The sequence below is a fragment of the Ranitomeya imitator genome, chromosome 3 (assembly GCF_032444005.1).
Source record: "Ranitomeya imitator isolate aRanImi1 chromosome 3, aRanImi1.pri, whole genome shotgun sequence".
NCBI lineage: Eukaryota > Metazoa > Chordata > Amphibia > Anura > Dendrobatidae > Ranitomeya > Ranitomeya imitator.
Window position 1 is genome coordinate 466,494,808 of NC_091284.1, and position 16,557 is coordinate 466,511,364.

General features: G+C 44.5%; 1 protein-coding gene across 2 annotated transcripts in view; it reads left to right on the forward strand.

The window, feature by feature from the left end:
- Positions 1 to 6,084, forward strand: part of GTF2IRD1 (GTF2I repeat domain containing 1) — a 201,802-nt gene extending 195,718 nt beyond the window's left edge. For both annotated transcript variants that reach the window (XM_069757450.1, XM_069757451.1), the window contains exons 26-27: positions 3,942 to 4,090; positions 5,857 to 6,084. In XM_069757450.1, coding sequence (XP_069613551.1) covers positions 3,942 to 4,090; positions 5,857 to 5,925 — 218 coding nt within the window. In that variant the 3' untranslated portion in view covers positions 5,926 to 6,084. The remainder of the gene's footprint in view (positions 1 to 3,941; positions 4,091 to 5,856) is intronic.
- The last annotated feature ends 10,473 nt before the right edge of the window (positions 6,085 to 16,557 follow it).

Consider the following 16,557-nt stretch of genomic DNA (forward strand, 5'->3'; position numbering starts at 1 on the left):
GGAGGCTAGAAGCTGGCATAGCCTGATCGGCTCTGCTACATAGGAGCGATGCTCAGATCACTTCTATGTAGTAAAATTGCTGCATTGCTATGAGCGCTGCCCACAGGGTGGCGCTCACAGCCATCCAGCATCAACAACCATAGAGGTCTTCAATAGACCTTTGGTTGTCATGCCGACGCATCGCTGACCCCCCGATCACGTGACGCTGGTCAGCAATGTGCGCATTTCTGGCCCGATGGCCGGAAGCGCTAGTTACATGCCGCTGTCAGCGTTTGACAGCGGCATTTAACTAGTTAATAGCAGCGGATGGATCGCGACTCTGCCCGCCTCTATTGCGGGCACATATCAGCTGTACAAAACAGCTGACATGTCCCGTCTTTGATGCGGGCTCACCGCCGGAGCCCGCATCAAAGCGGGGGTTCTGACCTCGGACCCACTATCCTGTCCGAGGTCAGAAAGGGGTTAATGTAATGTTGCAGCGAAAAAAAAACAACTAATTCTGACGTTTTGATTTTTTTTCTTGCTACACCATTTACCGATCGAATTCATTCTTTTTTATATATTGATACATCGGGCGATTCTGAACGTGGTGTTACCAAATATGTGTATGTTTGATTTTTGAATGGGGCGAAAGTGTGGTGATTTGAACTTTTATATATTTTTTATTTTTTCAATATTTTTAAAAACATTTTTTTTTTTTTTTCTTGCTTCAATAGTCATCATGGGAGACTAGAAGCTGCACTCATCCAATCGCTTGTGCTACATAGAGCAGATATACTCACCTCTGGGCGGCGCTCATAGCTTTCCAGCTACGACAACCACAGGGGTCTCCTGCAGATCCCGGGTTGTCATGCCAACCCATCGGCGACCCACGTTCATGTGATACGGGTGCTGATGGGTGGAGGTATTGACGCGCTTCCTCCACATGCATGTTAAATGAGTCTGTCAGACATTAACAACAGCATTTAACATGTTAACAGCTGCGAGTGATTCCACCCGCGGCTGTTAGGGGCACATGACAGCTGATCAGATCAGCTGTCATGTGCCAGAAAAGGTGCCGGAGCCCGCACCAAACGGGGAGGCGTCCAATGTTGGATATATCCGTCATTGGACGATAAGGGGTTAAACAAAGATAACACAAGTAAACACAAAATGTAGTTTTTAAATGAAGGTCTTTATTATTAATCCCTTTCTGACCTCGGACGGGATAGTACATCCGAGGTCAGAACCCCCACTTTGATGCGGGCTCCGACGGTGAGCCCGCATCAAAGCCAGGACATGTCAGCTGTTTTGAACAGCTGACATGTGCCCGCAATAGCAACGGGTGGAATCGCGATCCGCCCATCGCTATTAATTAGTTAAATGCCACTATCAAACACTGACAGCGGCATTTAACTGGCGCTTCCGGCCATCGGGCTGGAAATGAGTGCATCGCCGACCCTGTCACATGATCGGGGGTCAGCGATGCGTCTGTATAGTAACCATAGAGGTCCTTGAGACCTCTATGGTTGCTGATGCCGAATTGCTATGAGCGCCACCCTGTGGTCGGCGCTAATAGCAATGCAGGAATTCAGCTACATCTGATGATCGCTCCCATATAGCTGAGCCGATCGAGTTGTGCCAGCTTCTAGCCTCCCATGGAGGCTATTGAAGCATGGCAAAAGTAAAAAAAAAAAAAAAAAGTAAAGATAAATGTGAAAAAAAATTAAATTTAAATCACCCCCTTTCGCCCCATTCAAAATAAAACAATAAAAAAATAAATCAAACCTACACATATTTGGTATTGCCGCGTTCAGAATCGCCCGTTCTATCAATAAAAAAAGGATTAACCTGATCACTAAACGGCGTAGCAAGAAAAAAAATTGAAACGCCAGAATTACGTTTTTTTGGTCGCCGCGACATTGCATTAAAATGCAATAACGGGTGATCAAAAGAACGTATCTGCACAAAAGTGGTATCAATAAAAACATCAGCTTGGAACGCAAAAAATAAGCCCTCAACCGGCCCCAGATCACGAAAAATGGAGACTCTACGGGTGTCGGAAAATGGCGCATTTTTTTTTCTTTTAGCAAAGTTTGGAATTTTTTTTCACCACTTAGATAAAAGAGAACCTAGACATCTTTGGTGTCTATGAACTCGCAATGACCTGAAGAATCATAATGATAGGTCAGTTTTAGCATTTAGTGAACCTAGTAAAAAAGCCAAACAAAAAAAGTGTGGGATTGCACTTTTTTTGCAATTTCACCGCACTTGGAATTTTTTTCCCATTTTCTAGTACAAGACATGTTAAAACCAATGATGTCGTTCAAAAGTACAACTTGTTTCGCAAAAAATAAGCCCTCACATGGCCATATTATTGGAAAAATAAAAAAGTTATGGCTCTGGGGAGGAGGGGAGCGAAAAACGAACATGCAAAAAAGGAAAATCCCAAGGCCATGAATGGGTTAAGGAAAAAAGAAATCCAAACCAACAGGGCTTTGTGTGAAAAAGTGATTGCCCCCTAGACCTAATAACTGGTTGGGCCACCCTTAGCAGCAACAACAGCAATCAAGCGTTTGCGATAACTGGCATTGAGTCTTTTTCAACGCTCTGGAGGAATTTTGGCCGACTCATCGTTGCAGAATTTCCGAGCATAAACCGCCTTTTTGAGGTCATGCCACAACATCTCAGTCAGATTGAGGTCAGGACTTTGACTAGGCCACTTTAAAGTCTTAATTTTGATTTTCCTAAACCATTCAGAGGTGGATTTGGTTGTGTGTTTTGGATCATTGTCCTGCCGCATAACTCAAGTGGCTTCAGCTTGAAGTCACAAAAGAGACGGCCAGATATTCTCCTTCAGGATTTTTTGGTAGACAGCAGAATTTCTGCTTCCATTTACCATAGCAAGTTTTCCAGGTCATGAAGCAGCAAGACCTCTTCAGACCATCACACTACCATCACCATATTTTACTGAGGGTATGATGTTCCTTTTCTAAATTGCTATGTTACTTCTACACCAGATATAATAGGACATACACCTTCCAAAAAGTTCAACTTTTGTGTCGTCAGTCCACAAAGTATTCTCCCAAAAGTCTTGGGGATCAAGATGTTTTCTGGCAAAACTGAGACAAGCCATCATGTTCTTATTGCTCAGCAGTGGTTTTCGTTGTGGAACTCTGCCATGCAGGACATTTTTGTGTAGTCTCTTATAGTGAAGTTATGAACACCAGCCTTAACTAAGGAAAATGAGGCCAGCAGTTCTTTGTATGTTGTTGTGGGGTCTTTTGTGACCTCTTGGATGAATTGTCACTGCGCTCTTGGAGTAATTTGGGTCCGCCAGCCATTCCTGGGAAGCCATTCCTGGTTCAATGGAGTCCCAAAGCTTGAGAAATTGCTTTATAAAAATTTCCAGACTGATAGATCTCAATTACTTTGTTTCTTATTTGGTCCAGAATTTATTTGGATTACGGCATAATGTCTAGCTTTTGAGGATCTTTTGGTCTGCTTCATTTTGTCAGGCTGGTCCTATTTAAGTGATTTCTTGATTGAGAACAGGTTTGGCAGTAATCAGGCCTGCTTGTGGCTAGGGAATTTGAACTCCACTTTCCAAAAATGTGATAAACCACAGTAAATTTATGTTTTATCAGGGCAGGGACAATCACCTTTTCGCACAGGTCTCTGCAGGTTTGGATTTCTTTTTCCATTGATAAAAAAGACTTTCATTTAAAAACTGCATTTTGTGTTTATTTGTAGTATCTTTGTCTAATATTTAAATTTCTTTGGTGATCGGAAACATTTAAATGTGACAAACATGCAAAAGGGTAGGAAATCAGGAATGGGGGGGAACACATTTTCACACAACTGTATGTCATTCTATGACCATTGTAACACAATGGTAACACCATTTACTATGAAATTGTATATAATGTCATTATCCCAAATATTCATATTTTCTTGCACAGGCAAAGACAGCCTGGCTCCGAAGCGAAAAAAAAAGCGAATTTCTGAAGGAAACTCTGTGTCCTCAACGTCATCCAACTCTTCATCGTCCTCATCTTCTTCGTCTTCTAATATAGAGCCCATCTCATCAACACATCCAATGTCCTTAGTGGTAAGGGTATAGGTTCATTACTGAGTTATCAATTGATTTAGAAAGAAACTGAAACTCTATAGCAAACTGTTTAAAACACCTTTTACAGTAAATACTTAACACATTTACTGGACAAAGGTCCCAAAGGTTAGATCTTTAGTAATTTGTTTATCTATATGTGTGGCTGAACTGAGCCCTGTACGATATTCTTCTGTTGATCCTCAATGCTGAGGTTAATTTGGCACAGACAATGAACAAAACTATATAACTGTGTCAATCTATAAAACTTTCAGCAACACATAAATTTGTTCTGTATAAATCTGATAATTACTTCTAATTTGGGCTGGAGAATAAAGGTACCTTCACACTGAACGATATCGCTAGCGATCCGTGACGTTGCAGCGTCCTGGCTAGCGATATCGTTCAGTTTGACAGGCAGCAGCGATCAGGATCCTGCTGTGATGTCGTTGGTCGCTGCAGAAAGTCCAGCACTTTATTTTGTCGCTGGACTCCCTGCAGACATCGCTGAATCGGCGTGTGTGACGCCGATTCAGCGATGTCTTCACTGGTAACCAGGGTAAACATCGGGTTACTAAGCGCAGGGCCGCGCTTAGTAACCCGATGTTTACCCTGGTTACCAGCGTAAAAGTTAAAAAAACAAACACTACATACTTACCTACCGCTGTCTGTCCCCGGCGCTGTGCTTTCCTGCAGGCTGTGAGCACCGGCCAGCCGGAAAGCACAGCGGTGACGTCACCGCTGTGCTTTCCGGCCGCTGTGCTTACACAGCGCAGAGAAGCAGAACGCCGGGGGACAGACAGCGGAAGGTAAGTATGTAGTGTTTGTTTGTTTTTAACTTTTACGCTGGTAACCAGGGTAAACTTCGGGTTACTAAGCGCGGCCCTGCGCTTAGTAACCCGATGTTTACCCTGGTTACCGGCATCGTTGGTCGCTGGAGAGCTGTCTGTGTGACAGCTCTCCAGCGACCAAACAGGGACGCTGCAGCGATCGACATCGTTGTCGGTATCGCTGCAGCATCGCTCAGTGTGAAGGTACCTTAACTCATGGGAGATATTCTAAAGACTTCAGCCTGGCTTTAAATCTGGCCGCCCTTCCAGGTCTTCCAGTGCACACAAGGTAGCAGGAGAAGGCTTCTACTCGCAATCTTCCCAAGCTTATTCTTTCACAATACTGCAGAGTAGAAAAGTGATTTAAATAAATTCCAGCATTATTTTGTTCAATCTTTAATCTATTAGTTAAAAAAAGTAATTATGATGAATCTTGTAAAAGAGCCAGTCTTGTCTGTGGTCTGTATCTCCTATTGTGACTCATCCTCATTAAAATGAATAGGGCTGAGCTGCAGTGTCTGACAAATATATGTGTAGATACGTATGATTATATATTTTGTACATTGCATGCCACATTGCCGTTTTTACATTATTCGCCTCCATCGATTCCATGGTGCTCACCATCAGCATCTGAGAGACCTGATTGGCTATAATGGAGTCCTTTGGATTTCTGTCCTGGTATCTGGCCTTTCACGAGACCTAATTGCACAGCATGTTGCGCTACGTATCCTTCTTCAAACAAGCCTGCTGAAAGAAGCGTCAACGCTGCTCTGTACAGATACTTATATTTGGTGTGAACAGAGCCTTATGTCATTTTCATCCAACTGACAATATAAAATATTTCCTTTATGATAAAGGAGTCATAAGTGGAAAGAAAATCACTTGTAAAACCAGAATCTTGCAGTACATTCCTCATACTATGTTTTTCTTCTGTTTTAGCAATGGCCCGTGTATATGTTGGACTACGGGGCGGTGAATATGCAGATTCCTGGACAAATGAACTACTAGTTCTCTCAGATGGAAGTTGAATGGAAATATGTAATTATTGTATAAAAGTGTATATGACAATATTTAACAATGCCTTTTAGTTTTTTCCAATCGTTTTTACGGTATGTTTCTGCCATCCAAGACGGCCTTTTTGGAATAAAATGTGTTGCCTTGTTCTGATTTGTGTCTTATTATATGTGTCTATATAATTGTCTATGGGGTACTTCCGTCTGTTTGTCTGTCTGTAACTAACTTCCGTAACGGAAATTTCGCGTCGCTGATTGGTCGTGGCCGGCCGGGCGAGACCAATCAGCGACAGGCTTAGTCCGGCCGCGAATTGGCCCCTCCCTACTCTCCTCAAGTCAGTGCCCCCTCCCTACTCCCCTCCAGTCAGTGCCAGTGTGTCGCCCCATCCCGGACCAACTTTTTACTATTGATGCTGCCTATGCAGCATCAATACTAAAAAGATATAATGTTAAAAATAATTTAAAAAATAGAAAATTGTGCTATTCTCACCTTCCGCCGTCCTCCAATGCGCGCAATGCTGCCGCCAGCTTCCGTTCCCAGTGATGCATTGCGAGACCGCTAAGTCATCTGGGTAATTTCACACTGCATCACTGGGAATGGAAGCTAGCGGCAGCATCATGCACATCAGGACAGCTTCGGTGGACGACGGAGGGTGAGTATATAACTATTTTTTATTAAAACATTTTTTAACAGGGATATGGTGCCCATACTGCTATATACTACGTGGACTGTGTTGTAGACTGCGTGGGTTGTGTTATATACTGCGTGGGGTGTGTTATATACTGCGTGGCCTGTGTTATATACTACATGGGTTGTGCTATATATTACGTGGGCTGTGTTATATACTGCCTGGCTGCTATATACTACGTGGGCAGTGTTATATACTGCGTGGCCTGTGTTATATACTGCGTGGGCTGTGCTATATATTACATGGGCTGTGTTATATACTGCCTGGCTGCTATATACTACATGGGCAGTGTTATATACTGCGTGGGCTGTGTTATATACTACATGGCCTGTGTTATATACTGCGTGGGCTGTGCTATATATTACGTGGGCTGTGCTATATATTACGTGGGCTGTGTTATATACTGTTATGATCTGGTGGTTTAGGAGCAACATGGGACGAGCTCTGAAGGAAGTGGTATCTGTACTGACCGCAGTCCCTATTAATTCATACTGACAAGCTGGACAAACATAGAAAGCACAGAACGGATAAGTCCACAACCTGTGGACAGAAAAGAGTAAGCAAGGACTTAGCTTTGCTGAACTGGTCAGGATAACAGGGAAATCCAAAGAGATGTGAATCCAACCAGGAACCATTGACAAGTGGCACAAGCTGAAGGAAAGAGCCAGGCTAAATAGCCGAGCACAATAGACAATCAGTGGAAGCAGCTGCTGACAGCTAAATCCAAGGAGCAGCCATTCCACTTAAAACCACCGGAGGGAGCCCAAGAGCAGAACTCACAAAAGTGCCACTTACAACCACCGGAGGGAGCCCAAGAGCGGAATTCACAACAGTACCCCATCCTTGAGGAGGGGTCACCGAACCCTCACCAGAGCCCCCAGGCCGATCAGGATGAGCCAAGTGAAAAGCACGAACCAAATCGGTGGCATGGACATCGGAGGCAACAACCCAAGAATTATCCTCCTGGCCATAACCCTTCCACTTGACAAGATACTGACGCCTCCGCCTCGAAAAACGAGAATCCAAAATTTTCTCAACCTCATATTCCAACTCTCCCTCAACCAACACCGGGGCAGGAGGATCAACTGAGGGAACAACGGGCACCACATATCTCCGCAACAAAGATCTATGGAAAACATTATGAATGGCAAAAGAGGCTGGAAGAGCCAAACGAAAAGACACCGGATTAATAATTTCAGAAATTTTATAAGGACCAATAAACCGAGGCTTAAACTTAGGGGAAGAAACCTTCATAGGAACATGACGAGAAGACAACCAAACCAAATCCCCCACACGAAGCCGGGGACCAACACACCGACGGCGGTTAGCAAAACGTTGAGCCCTTTCCTGAGACAACGTCAAATTGTCCACCACATGAGTCCAAATCTGCTGCAGCCTGTCCACCACAGAATCAACACCAGGACAATCAGAAGGCTCAACCTGCCCAGAAGAAAAACGAGGATGAAAACCAAAATTACAAAAGAAAGGTGAAACCAAAGTAGCCGAACTAGCCCGATTATTAAGGGCAAACTCGGCCAACGGCAAGAAAGACACCCAATCATCCTGATCAGCAGACACAAAGCATCTCAAATAGGTCTCCAAGGTCTGATTAGTTCGCTCAGTTTGGCCATTAGTCTGAGGATGAAACGCCGAAGAAAAAGACAAATCAATGCCCATCCTAGCACAAAAGGCCCGCCAAAACCTAGAGACAAACTGAGAACCTCTGTCAGACAAAATATTCTCCGGAATGCCATGCAAACGAACCACATGCTGAAAAAACAATGGAACCAAATCTGAGGAGGAAGGCAACTTAGGCAAAGGTACCAGATGGACCATTTTAGAGAACCGGTCACAAACAACCCAGATAACAGACATCTTCTGGGAAACAGGAAGATCCGAAATAAAATCCATGGAAATATGCATCCAGGGCCTCTCAGGGACTGGCAAAGGCAAAAGCAACCCACTAGCGCGGGAACAGCAAGGCTTGGCTCGGGCGCAAGTCCCACAGGACTGCACAAAAGCACGCACATCGTGCGACAAGGAAGGCCACCAAAAGGACCTAGCAACCAAATCTCTGGTACCAAAAATCCCAGGATGACCAGCCAACACTGAACAATGAACCTCAGAAATCACCTTACTTGTCCATCTATCAGGAATAAACAGCTTCCCCACTGGACAGCGGTCAGGCCTATCAGCCTGAAATTCACGAAGCACCCGCCGCAAATCAGGGGAGATGGCAGAAAGAATCACCCCTTCCTTAAGAATGCCAACCGGCTCAAGGACTCCAGGAGAATCAGGCGAAAAACTCCTAGAGGGGGCATCAGCCTTAACATTCTTAGATCCCGGAAGATACGAGACCACAAAATCAAAACGGGAGAAAAACAGGGACCATCGAGCCTGTCTAGGATTCAGCCGCTTGGGCGACTCGAGGTAAATCAGATTCTTATGATCAGTCAAGACCACAACGCGGTGCTTAGCTCCCTCAAGCCAATGTCGCCACTCCTCAAACGCCCACTTCATAGCCAACAACTCCCGATTGCCGACATCATAATTGCGTTCCGCAGGCGAAAACTTTCTGGAAAAAAAAGCACACGGTTTCATCAAAGAACCATCAGAATCCCTCTGAGACAAAACGGCCCCTGCCCCAATCTCAGAAGCGTCAACCTCAACCTGAAAAGGAAGAGAAACATCCGGCTGACGCAACACAGGGGCAGAAGTAAATCGGCGTTTAAGCTCCCGAAAGGCCTCAACAGCCGCAGAGGACCAATTCGTCACATCAGTGCCTTTCTTCGTCAAATCAGTAAGGGGCTTAACCACACTGGAAAAGTTGGCAATGAAACGGCGATAGAAATTAGCAAAGCCCAAAAATTTTTGAAGGCTCTTCACAGATGTGGGTTGAATCCAGTCATGAATAGCTTGGACCTTAACAGGGTCCATTTCCATAGACGAGGGAGAAAAAATAAAACCCAAAAAAGAGACCTTCTGAACTCCGAATAGGCACTTAGACCCCTTCACAAATAAAGCATTATCACGAAGGATCTGGAACACCATCCTGACCTGCTTCACATGAGACTCCCAATCATCGGAAAAAATAAAAATATCATCCAAATATACAACCATGAATTTATCAAGATAATTGCGGAAAATATCATGCATGAAGGATTGGAACACAGATGGAGCATTAGAGAGCCCGAATGGCATCACAAGGTATTCAAAATGGCCTTCGGGTGTATTAAATGCAGTTTTCCATTCGTCACCCTGTTTAATACGAACAAGATTATATGCCCCTCGGAGGTCAATCTTAGTAAACCAACTAGCCCCCTTAATCTGAGCAAACAAATCAGAAAGCAAAGGCAAGGGGTATTGGAATTTGACCGTGATCTTATTAAGAAGACGATAATCTATACAGGGTCTCAAGGAGCCATCCTTCTTAGCAACAAAAAAGAAACCCACTCCCAATGGTGACGAAGACGGCCGAATATGCCCTTTCTCCAAAGATTCCTTAACATAGCTCCGCATGGCGGCATGCTCTGGCACAGACAGATTGAAAAGTCGGCCCTTAGGGAACTTACAACCAGGAATCAAGTTAATAGCACAATCACAGTCCCTATGTGGAGGAAAGGAACTGGACTTGGGCTCATCAAGTACATCCTGGAAATCCGACAAAAACTCAGGGACCTCAGAAGAGGGGGAAGAGGAAATTGACATCAAAGGAACGTCACTATGTACCCCTTGACAACCCCAACTAGTCACAGACATAGTTTTCCAATCCAGCACCGGATTATGTTCCTGTAACCATGGAAAACCCAGTACAACAACATCATGCAGGTTATGCAACACCAGAAAACGGCAATTTTCCTGATGTGCAGGAGCCATGTACATGGTCATCTGCGTCCAGTACTGAGGTTTATCCTTGGCCAATGGAGTAGCATCAATGCCCCTCAAAGGAATAGGGCTCTGTAAAGGCTGCAAGGAAAAACCACAGCGCCTGGCGAATTCTAAGTCCATTAAGTACAGGGCAGCGCCTGAATCCACAAATGCCATGACAGAAAAGGACGACAATGAGCAAATCAGGGTCACAGATAAAAGAAATTTAGGCTGTACAGTACTAATGGTAACAGACCTAGCGACCCTCCTAGTACGTTTAGGGCAATCAGAAATAACATGAGCAGAATCACCACAGTAAAAACACAGCCTATTCTGACGTCTGAATTCCTGCCGTTCTGTTCTAGTCAAAATCCTATCACATTGCATAGGTTCAGGACTCTGCTCAGAGGACACTGCCATATGGTGCATAGCTTTGCGATCGCACAAACGCCGATCAATCTGGATGGCTAGAGACATAGATTCGCTCAAACCAGTAGGCGTAGGGAAGCCCACCATAACATCTTTAAGGGCTTCAGAAAGACCTTTTCTGAAAATAGCAGCCAGAGCATCCTCATTCCATTTAGTGAGCACAGACCATTTCCTAAATTTCTGGCAGTATAATTCTGCCGCTTCCTAACCTTGACACAAGGCCAACAGGGTTTTTTCTGCATGATCCACAGAATTAGGTTCATCATACAATAATCCGAGCTCTTGAAAGAATGCGTCTACATTCAGCAATGCCAGATCCCCTGATTCAAGGGAGAATGCCCAGTCCTGAGGGTCACCACGCTGCAAGGATATGATGATTTTAAGTTGCTGAATGGGATCACCAGAAGAATGGGGTTTCAAAGCAAAAAACAATTTGCAGTTATTTTTAAAGTTCAAAAACTTGGATCTGTCTCCAAAAAACAAATCAGGAGTAGGAATTCTAGGCTCCAAAGCCGGAGTCTGGACAACGTAATCTTGGATACTCTGTACTCTTGCAGCAAGTTGATCCACACGAGAAAACAAACCCTGAACATCCATGCCAGAGCATAAATCCTGATCCACCCAGAGATCAAGAGGGAAAAAAAAGACAAAAGAGAGCACAGAAAAAAAAATGGCTCAGAATTTTTTCCTTCTTTTGAGATGCATTTAATTCATTTTTGGCCACTTGTACTGCTATGATCTGTTGGTTTAGGAGCAACATGGGACGAGCTCTGAAGGAAGTGGTACCTGTACTGACCTCAGTCCCTATTAATTCTTACTGACAAGCTGGACAAACATAGAAAGCACAGAACGGATAAGTCCACAACCTGTGGACAGGAAAGAGCAAGCAAGGACTTAGCTTTGCTGAACTGGTCAGGATAACAGGGAAATCCAAAGAGATGTGAATCCAACCAGGAACCATTGACAAGTGGCACAAGCTGAAGGAAAGAGCCAGGCTAAATAGCATAGCAGAATAGACAATCAGTGGAAGCAGCTGCTGACAGCTAAATCCAAGGAGCAGCCATTCCACTTAAAAACACCGGAGGGAGCCCAAGAGCGGAATTCACAACAATATACTACGTGGCTGCTATATACTACGTGGCTGTCCTATATACTACGTGGCTGTCCTATATACTATGTGGCTGTGCTATATACTACGTGGCTGTCTGTGTTATATACTGCGTGGCTGTGTTATATACTACGTGGCTGTGCTGTATACTACGTGGCTGTCTGTGTTATATACTGCGAGGCTGTGTTATATATTACATGGCTGTGTTATATACTACGTGGCTGTGTTATATACTACGTGACTGTGCTAAGCGCAACGTACATACATACATATATTCTAGAATACCCAATGCGTTAGAATCGGGCCACCATCTAGTATATGTATAGTGATATAAAGGTATGTTGAGGGAGGATCTGAAGTGACCCTTCACGGTTGACTCAGTGATTTTCAAATTGATCCACAGAGCGTTGCCGGCAACTGAAAATGACCAGACGGAGACGTGTGTCTCTCTTTGGGAGGATCGAGCAGATCTCTGACCCCCCGTTTATTGTGTTGCACTTTTCATAATCTTAGAAGTCATTCTTCAACCAATCAACATAAGAACACGCTCACAGTTCTTAACCTATAAGAATGCAGGAACAGCCTGCACGTCAAGGTCTCGTAGAACAATACACCTTCAGTCTCGTGTCTTGTTCAGGTTGAAACAATCAAGGTCTCATAACAACTATGAACTTTTATCTAGTAACAAAATTTATCTCAAAACAACAAGATGGAGTCGAAAAGCACAAAATGAAGCCTGCTTTAATTTTTCTTAGTTTAACCCTTCACAGGTATATACCCTATTTCCTACCTGTAGAACAGAGTCTAATAATAATGGGAATGTATAACTAAAGCTGTATAACTTTTTGCCAGTGCAAATTTGGGTTACACATTCTAAGGCCTCTTTCACACATCCTGATATTTCTGGTACCGGAAAAAACGGTATCGGAGATATCGGTGTCCGTGTGTAATACTTGCGCCACACGTGTGGCAACCGTGTACCGCATCAGTACCTCATGGACGGCCACTGGGGAAGAAGAGCTACAGTAAGCACTGTTCCCGGCGGCAAGTGCTGAAGACGGCTCTCATCATTCTCCCCTGCTCTGCCAGCGATCGGCACGAGCAGTGGAGAATGATGAGAGTTATAGTAAAGTCAGAACGATGACACCTGCTGCCGCGAGTAACAGTAACAGAAGGAGCGGATGATCAAGGTTTTCCTCACCCGCCGCCTGCGATGTAATAAGTGAATTAAAAACCTGACGTGGGTTCCCCTCTATTTTCTTTAACCAAGCAGGCAAACTCACAAATAAATAATTTAAAAAAAATGGCATGGTATCCAATGTGTTTGTGACAGAAGCTGAGTGCTTTTTTTTCGAGGTGGTAGTGGGCTACCTCTTCGGCCCCTGTGAGGCTGCGTAGGTTGCACCTATGGTATGTCCTCCATGGCAAAGGCATTTTGAAATCAAGTACTTAATGAAGCACAAATGTAACGCATTGGTCACAATCCCCATAAATGAACAACTTGCCAACTTTATCTAAGTAATGGATTAGATTCAAATGCAGTGCAAGAATAGAACTCTGGAAGAAATACAGAAAATCTGTTTTATCTGGCTATTTGGTTGAATACATTGAAAGTCGATCGTTCCTTCTCACAGTAACACAGCTGCATATGCTCTCCAATGAAACGTTTTCATATTTTGCAAGCAAATAAAATCAAATTAAGTGGTTTTCATATTCTAAAAAAATGTTTTCAGTAAGCGCAGATGCAGTTTATGCAACTACTCTGTAATCGCAATTTGTTAGGAGAATGGTTGGTTTGTGAGTGTTCATTCTGTAATTAGACTACTTTTTACTGCCATCTGGGCACAATTAGGATTCTCCTAAGTTTAGTAACTTTAAATTATCAATTGTGTAATGGTTCATAAACATCGAAATTCTCTTCAGTGGCAAAAAAACAACAAGTATATGGTTGTTCTATATTTTGGTTGTGAGCAATGTGATATAAAACACTGTTCTGTTGTTGCAAGATGAATGGCCACTGTCAGACAAAGTGAAAATAATTATATATATGAGTGTATGCCATTGTATGTAAACATTCCCAAAATATCTCAGGAACCAAAGAACACACGGATACTCAGAGTTCCAAATTATTGTGCCAATTTGATTTGTGTCATAAAGATGTTATTTTTTTTGTTTGTCACAAAAACTCTTAAGATGGTATTGTGTATCATGGAACTTTGGATCACTGAAATCAATCTCAATCACCTCAATAAGTAGTTTGCTAGGTGAGCCCAATTAAAGAAAAACTAGTTAAAGGGAATCTGACAGCAGGTTTTTACTACCTCATCCGAGAGCAACTTGATTTAGGCAAGGAGACTCTGAATCCAACAATGTATCACTTAGTTTACTGGGTGCCGAAGTTCTGGCAGAATCAAAGTTTTATGATATTGTATGCAGCAGAGCTGAGAAAGCTAATCCCGCTCACAGTCTATTGACAGTGAGCTGCAATTATCACAGGAGGGGGCAGAGTGATAATTGTCCTAGTGATAAAACCTTTACATATCCTTGAATTCTGTGTTTTAACCCCTACCTCATGCTGTCCTCATATTACATAGCAAAGATCTACTGACAGATTCCCTTTTATAAGCATGTCAAAGAGAACACCAGGGGGTCCCACAGATCGCACTACAGTCACCTGTTTGTCATCGATGACATCGGGGAGGTCACGTAGATCCCACTGCCATCACCAGTTTGTCAAGGATACTGAACTCTGCTGCCTCCAATCGTCAAGACAATTACGCAGTTGACTGACAAGTGATGGACAAGACCGCTCTGCTTTCACTACTAGACCGGTTATTGGAGAACTCACAGTGAGCATATGGTATATACACCTCCGATTCCAACACATTGAATATATATACTGTATATTGTAGTCCAGCGGGGTTGGTGCAGTGCGACAGATAGACAGTGACCACAGAAATGTCCAACATAAACAATGTCTTTATTGGCAAAACTCACACATAGGAGAGATGTCCTCCGGATCGCAGTCGGATTTCTATAAACACAGTCCAAAACCTGTTGCCATGGACAATGGCACTGCCGTGTCTTTTGGGTGCGACAGCCACCTGGATTTCCCTGGCTCTGTGTTAACTTCACACAGTCCTAGGTTGCACAGAGGCAGGGTCGGACTGGCCCACTGGAGAACCGGAGGATTCTCCGGTGGGCCCAGGCACTGACACCTGCTAGCATACAGGGCCAGCAGCTGCCTAGGGTCCCGCTGCTCCAGGGGCCCCCAGCCAGAGGTGAGTCGCTAATAGCGGCACACCACGCAGCTGCTATGGGGGCCCCCCGGTGACAGCGCAGCAGCGAGTGACAGGAGGCAGAAGCCGGCTGCTGCAGCAAAAGCCTGTCCTCGCTGCTAAAGATAAATATTCACCCTTCCCCACGCCCCCATGGGCATGGAGAGGGGTGAATATTATTTTCACTTTAATAGCGGGCAGTGTTAGCCGCAAGCTGCATCTAATACTGCCCGCTATCAGGGCCAGCAGACCAAGGTCCCAGCTCCCCCACAGGCCCATAGCTCACATGACCGCTATGAGGTTGTAAGTCATGGGGGCCCCGGCGCCAGCTCCACCCCCCGGTGTGTGACACCCCAGGAGTTCGGTTGTCACAGTGGTATTGCCTTCCTCGCGGGGAGGGTGATACCATGCTTGGAAGTGAGGAAGATCCCTTTAACAGGTAGCACATACACACAACACTGTTCTGACTCCAGGCCAGAAGGGGGAGCTCTGATCCAGTTTGTGGGTGGCTTCCTTATATATTCTGGCTGGAGGAGGAGTTAGGGTCAGTCTGTCAGAGAGGAGTGAGGAGTGGAGAGCAGGGGCCGTGCAGACATGAGGTTCTGCAGCTCCTAAAAAGAGAAGTGAGGGACAGAGCAGTCTGTGAGAGACTGCGAGGGGAGAAGAGGCAAAGGAGAGGAAAGATACTGGGAGTGGAGCTGCAAACAGGCTCACTCCAGAATTAGCGCAAGTAACCGGAAGCCAGAATTCTGAGGTTGTGAGGGTAACTGTATGACCCACAGCAGAAACCGGGTAGGAGATTTCAAGTCGCCTGTCCACCATTACATCCGAAGGCACAGCAACATATAGAGCCCGGAGTCGGTGCAAGTAGGGACACCTGTTAAAAGGCTCAAGTTGCCTGCCATACAGATATTGTCCTACTAATAGGACAGAGAGAAAGAGAGAACCTTGTGTGAAGCCTTAAGTAGCAAGGGACGCACACTACAGCGCAGTAAGGAAGACTTCCAACGCCACCTGGCTAGGGGGATTCCGAATCGCTTCCAGGCTGGCTGGACCTCACCATCACCTGTGATCTGTACCCTGGACTGTGGCTGCATACTACCAGTAAAAGGTAAAGAGACTGCAACCTTGTGTCCTCTAATTCTTTCCTGCACCTCACCATCTATCATCCTTACTAACTACACTGGGAGTACCAAACTACCCATACAAATATAAAAAATTTATTGGTTATCAATAAAATAGTAAACACCATAGAC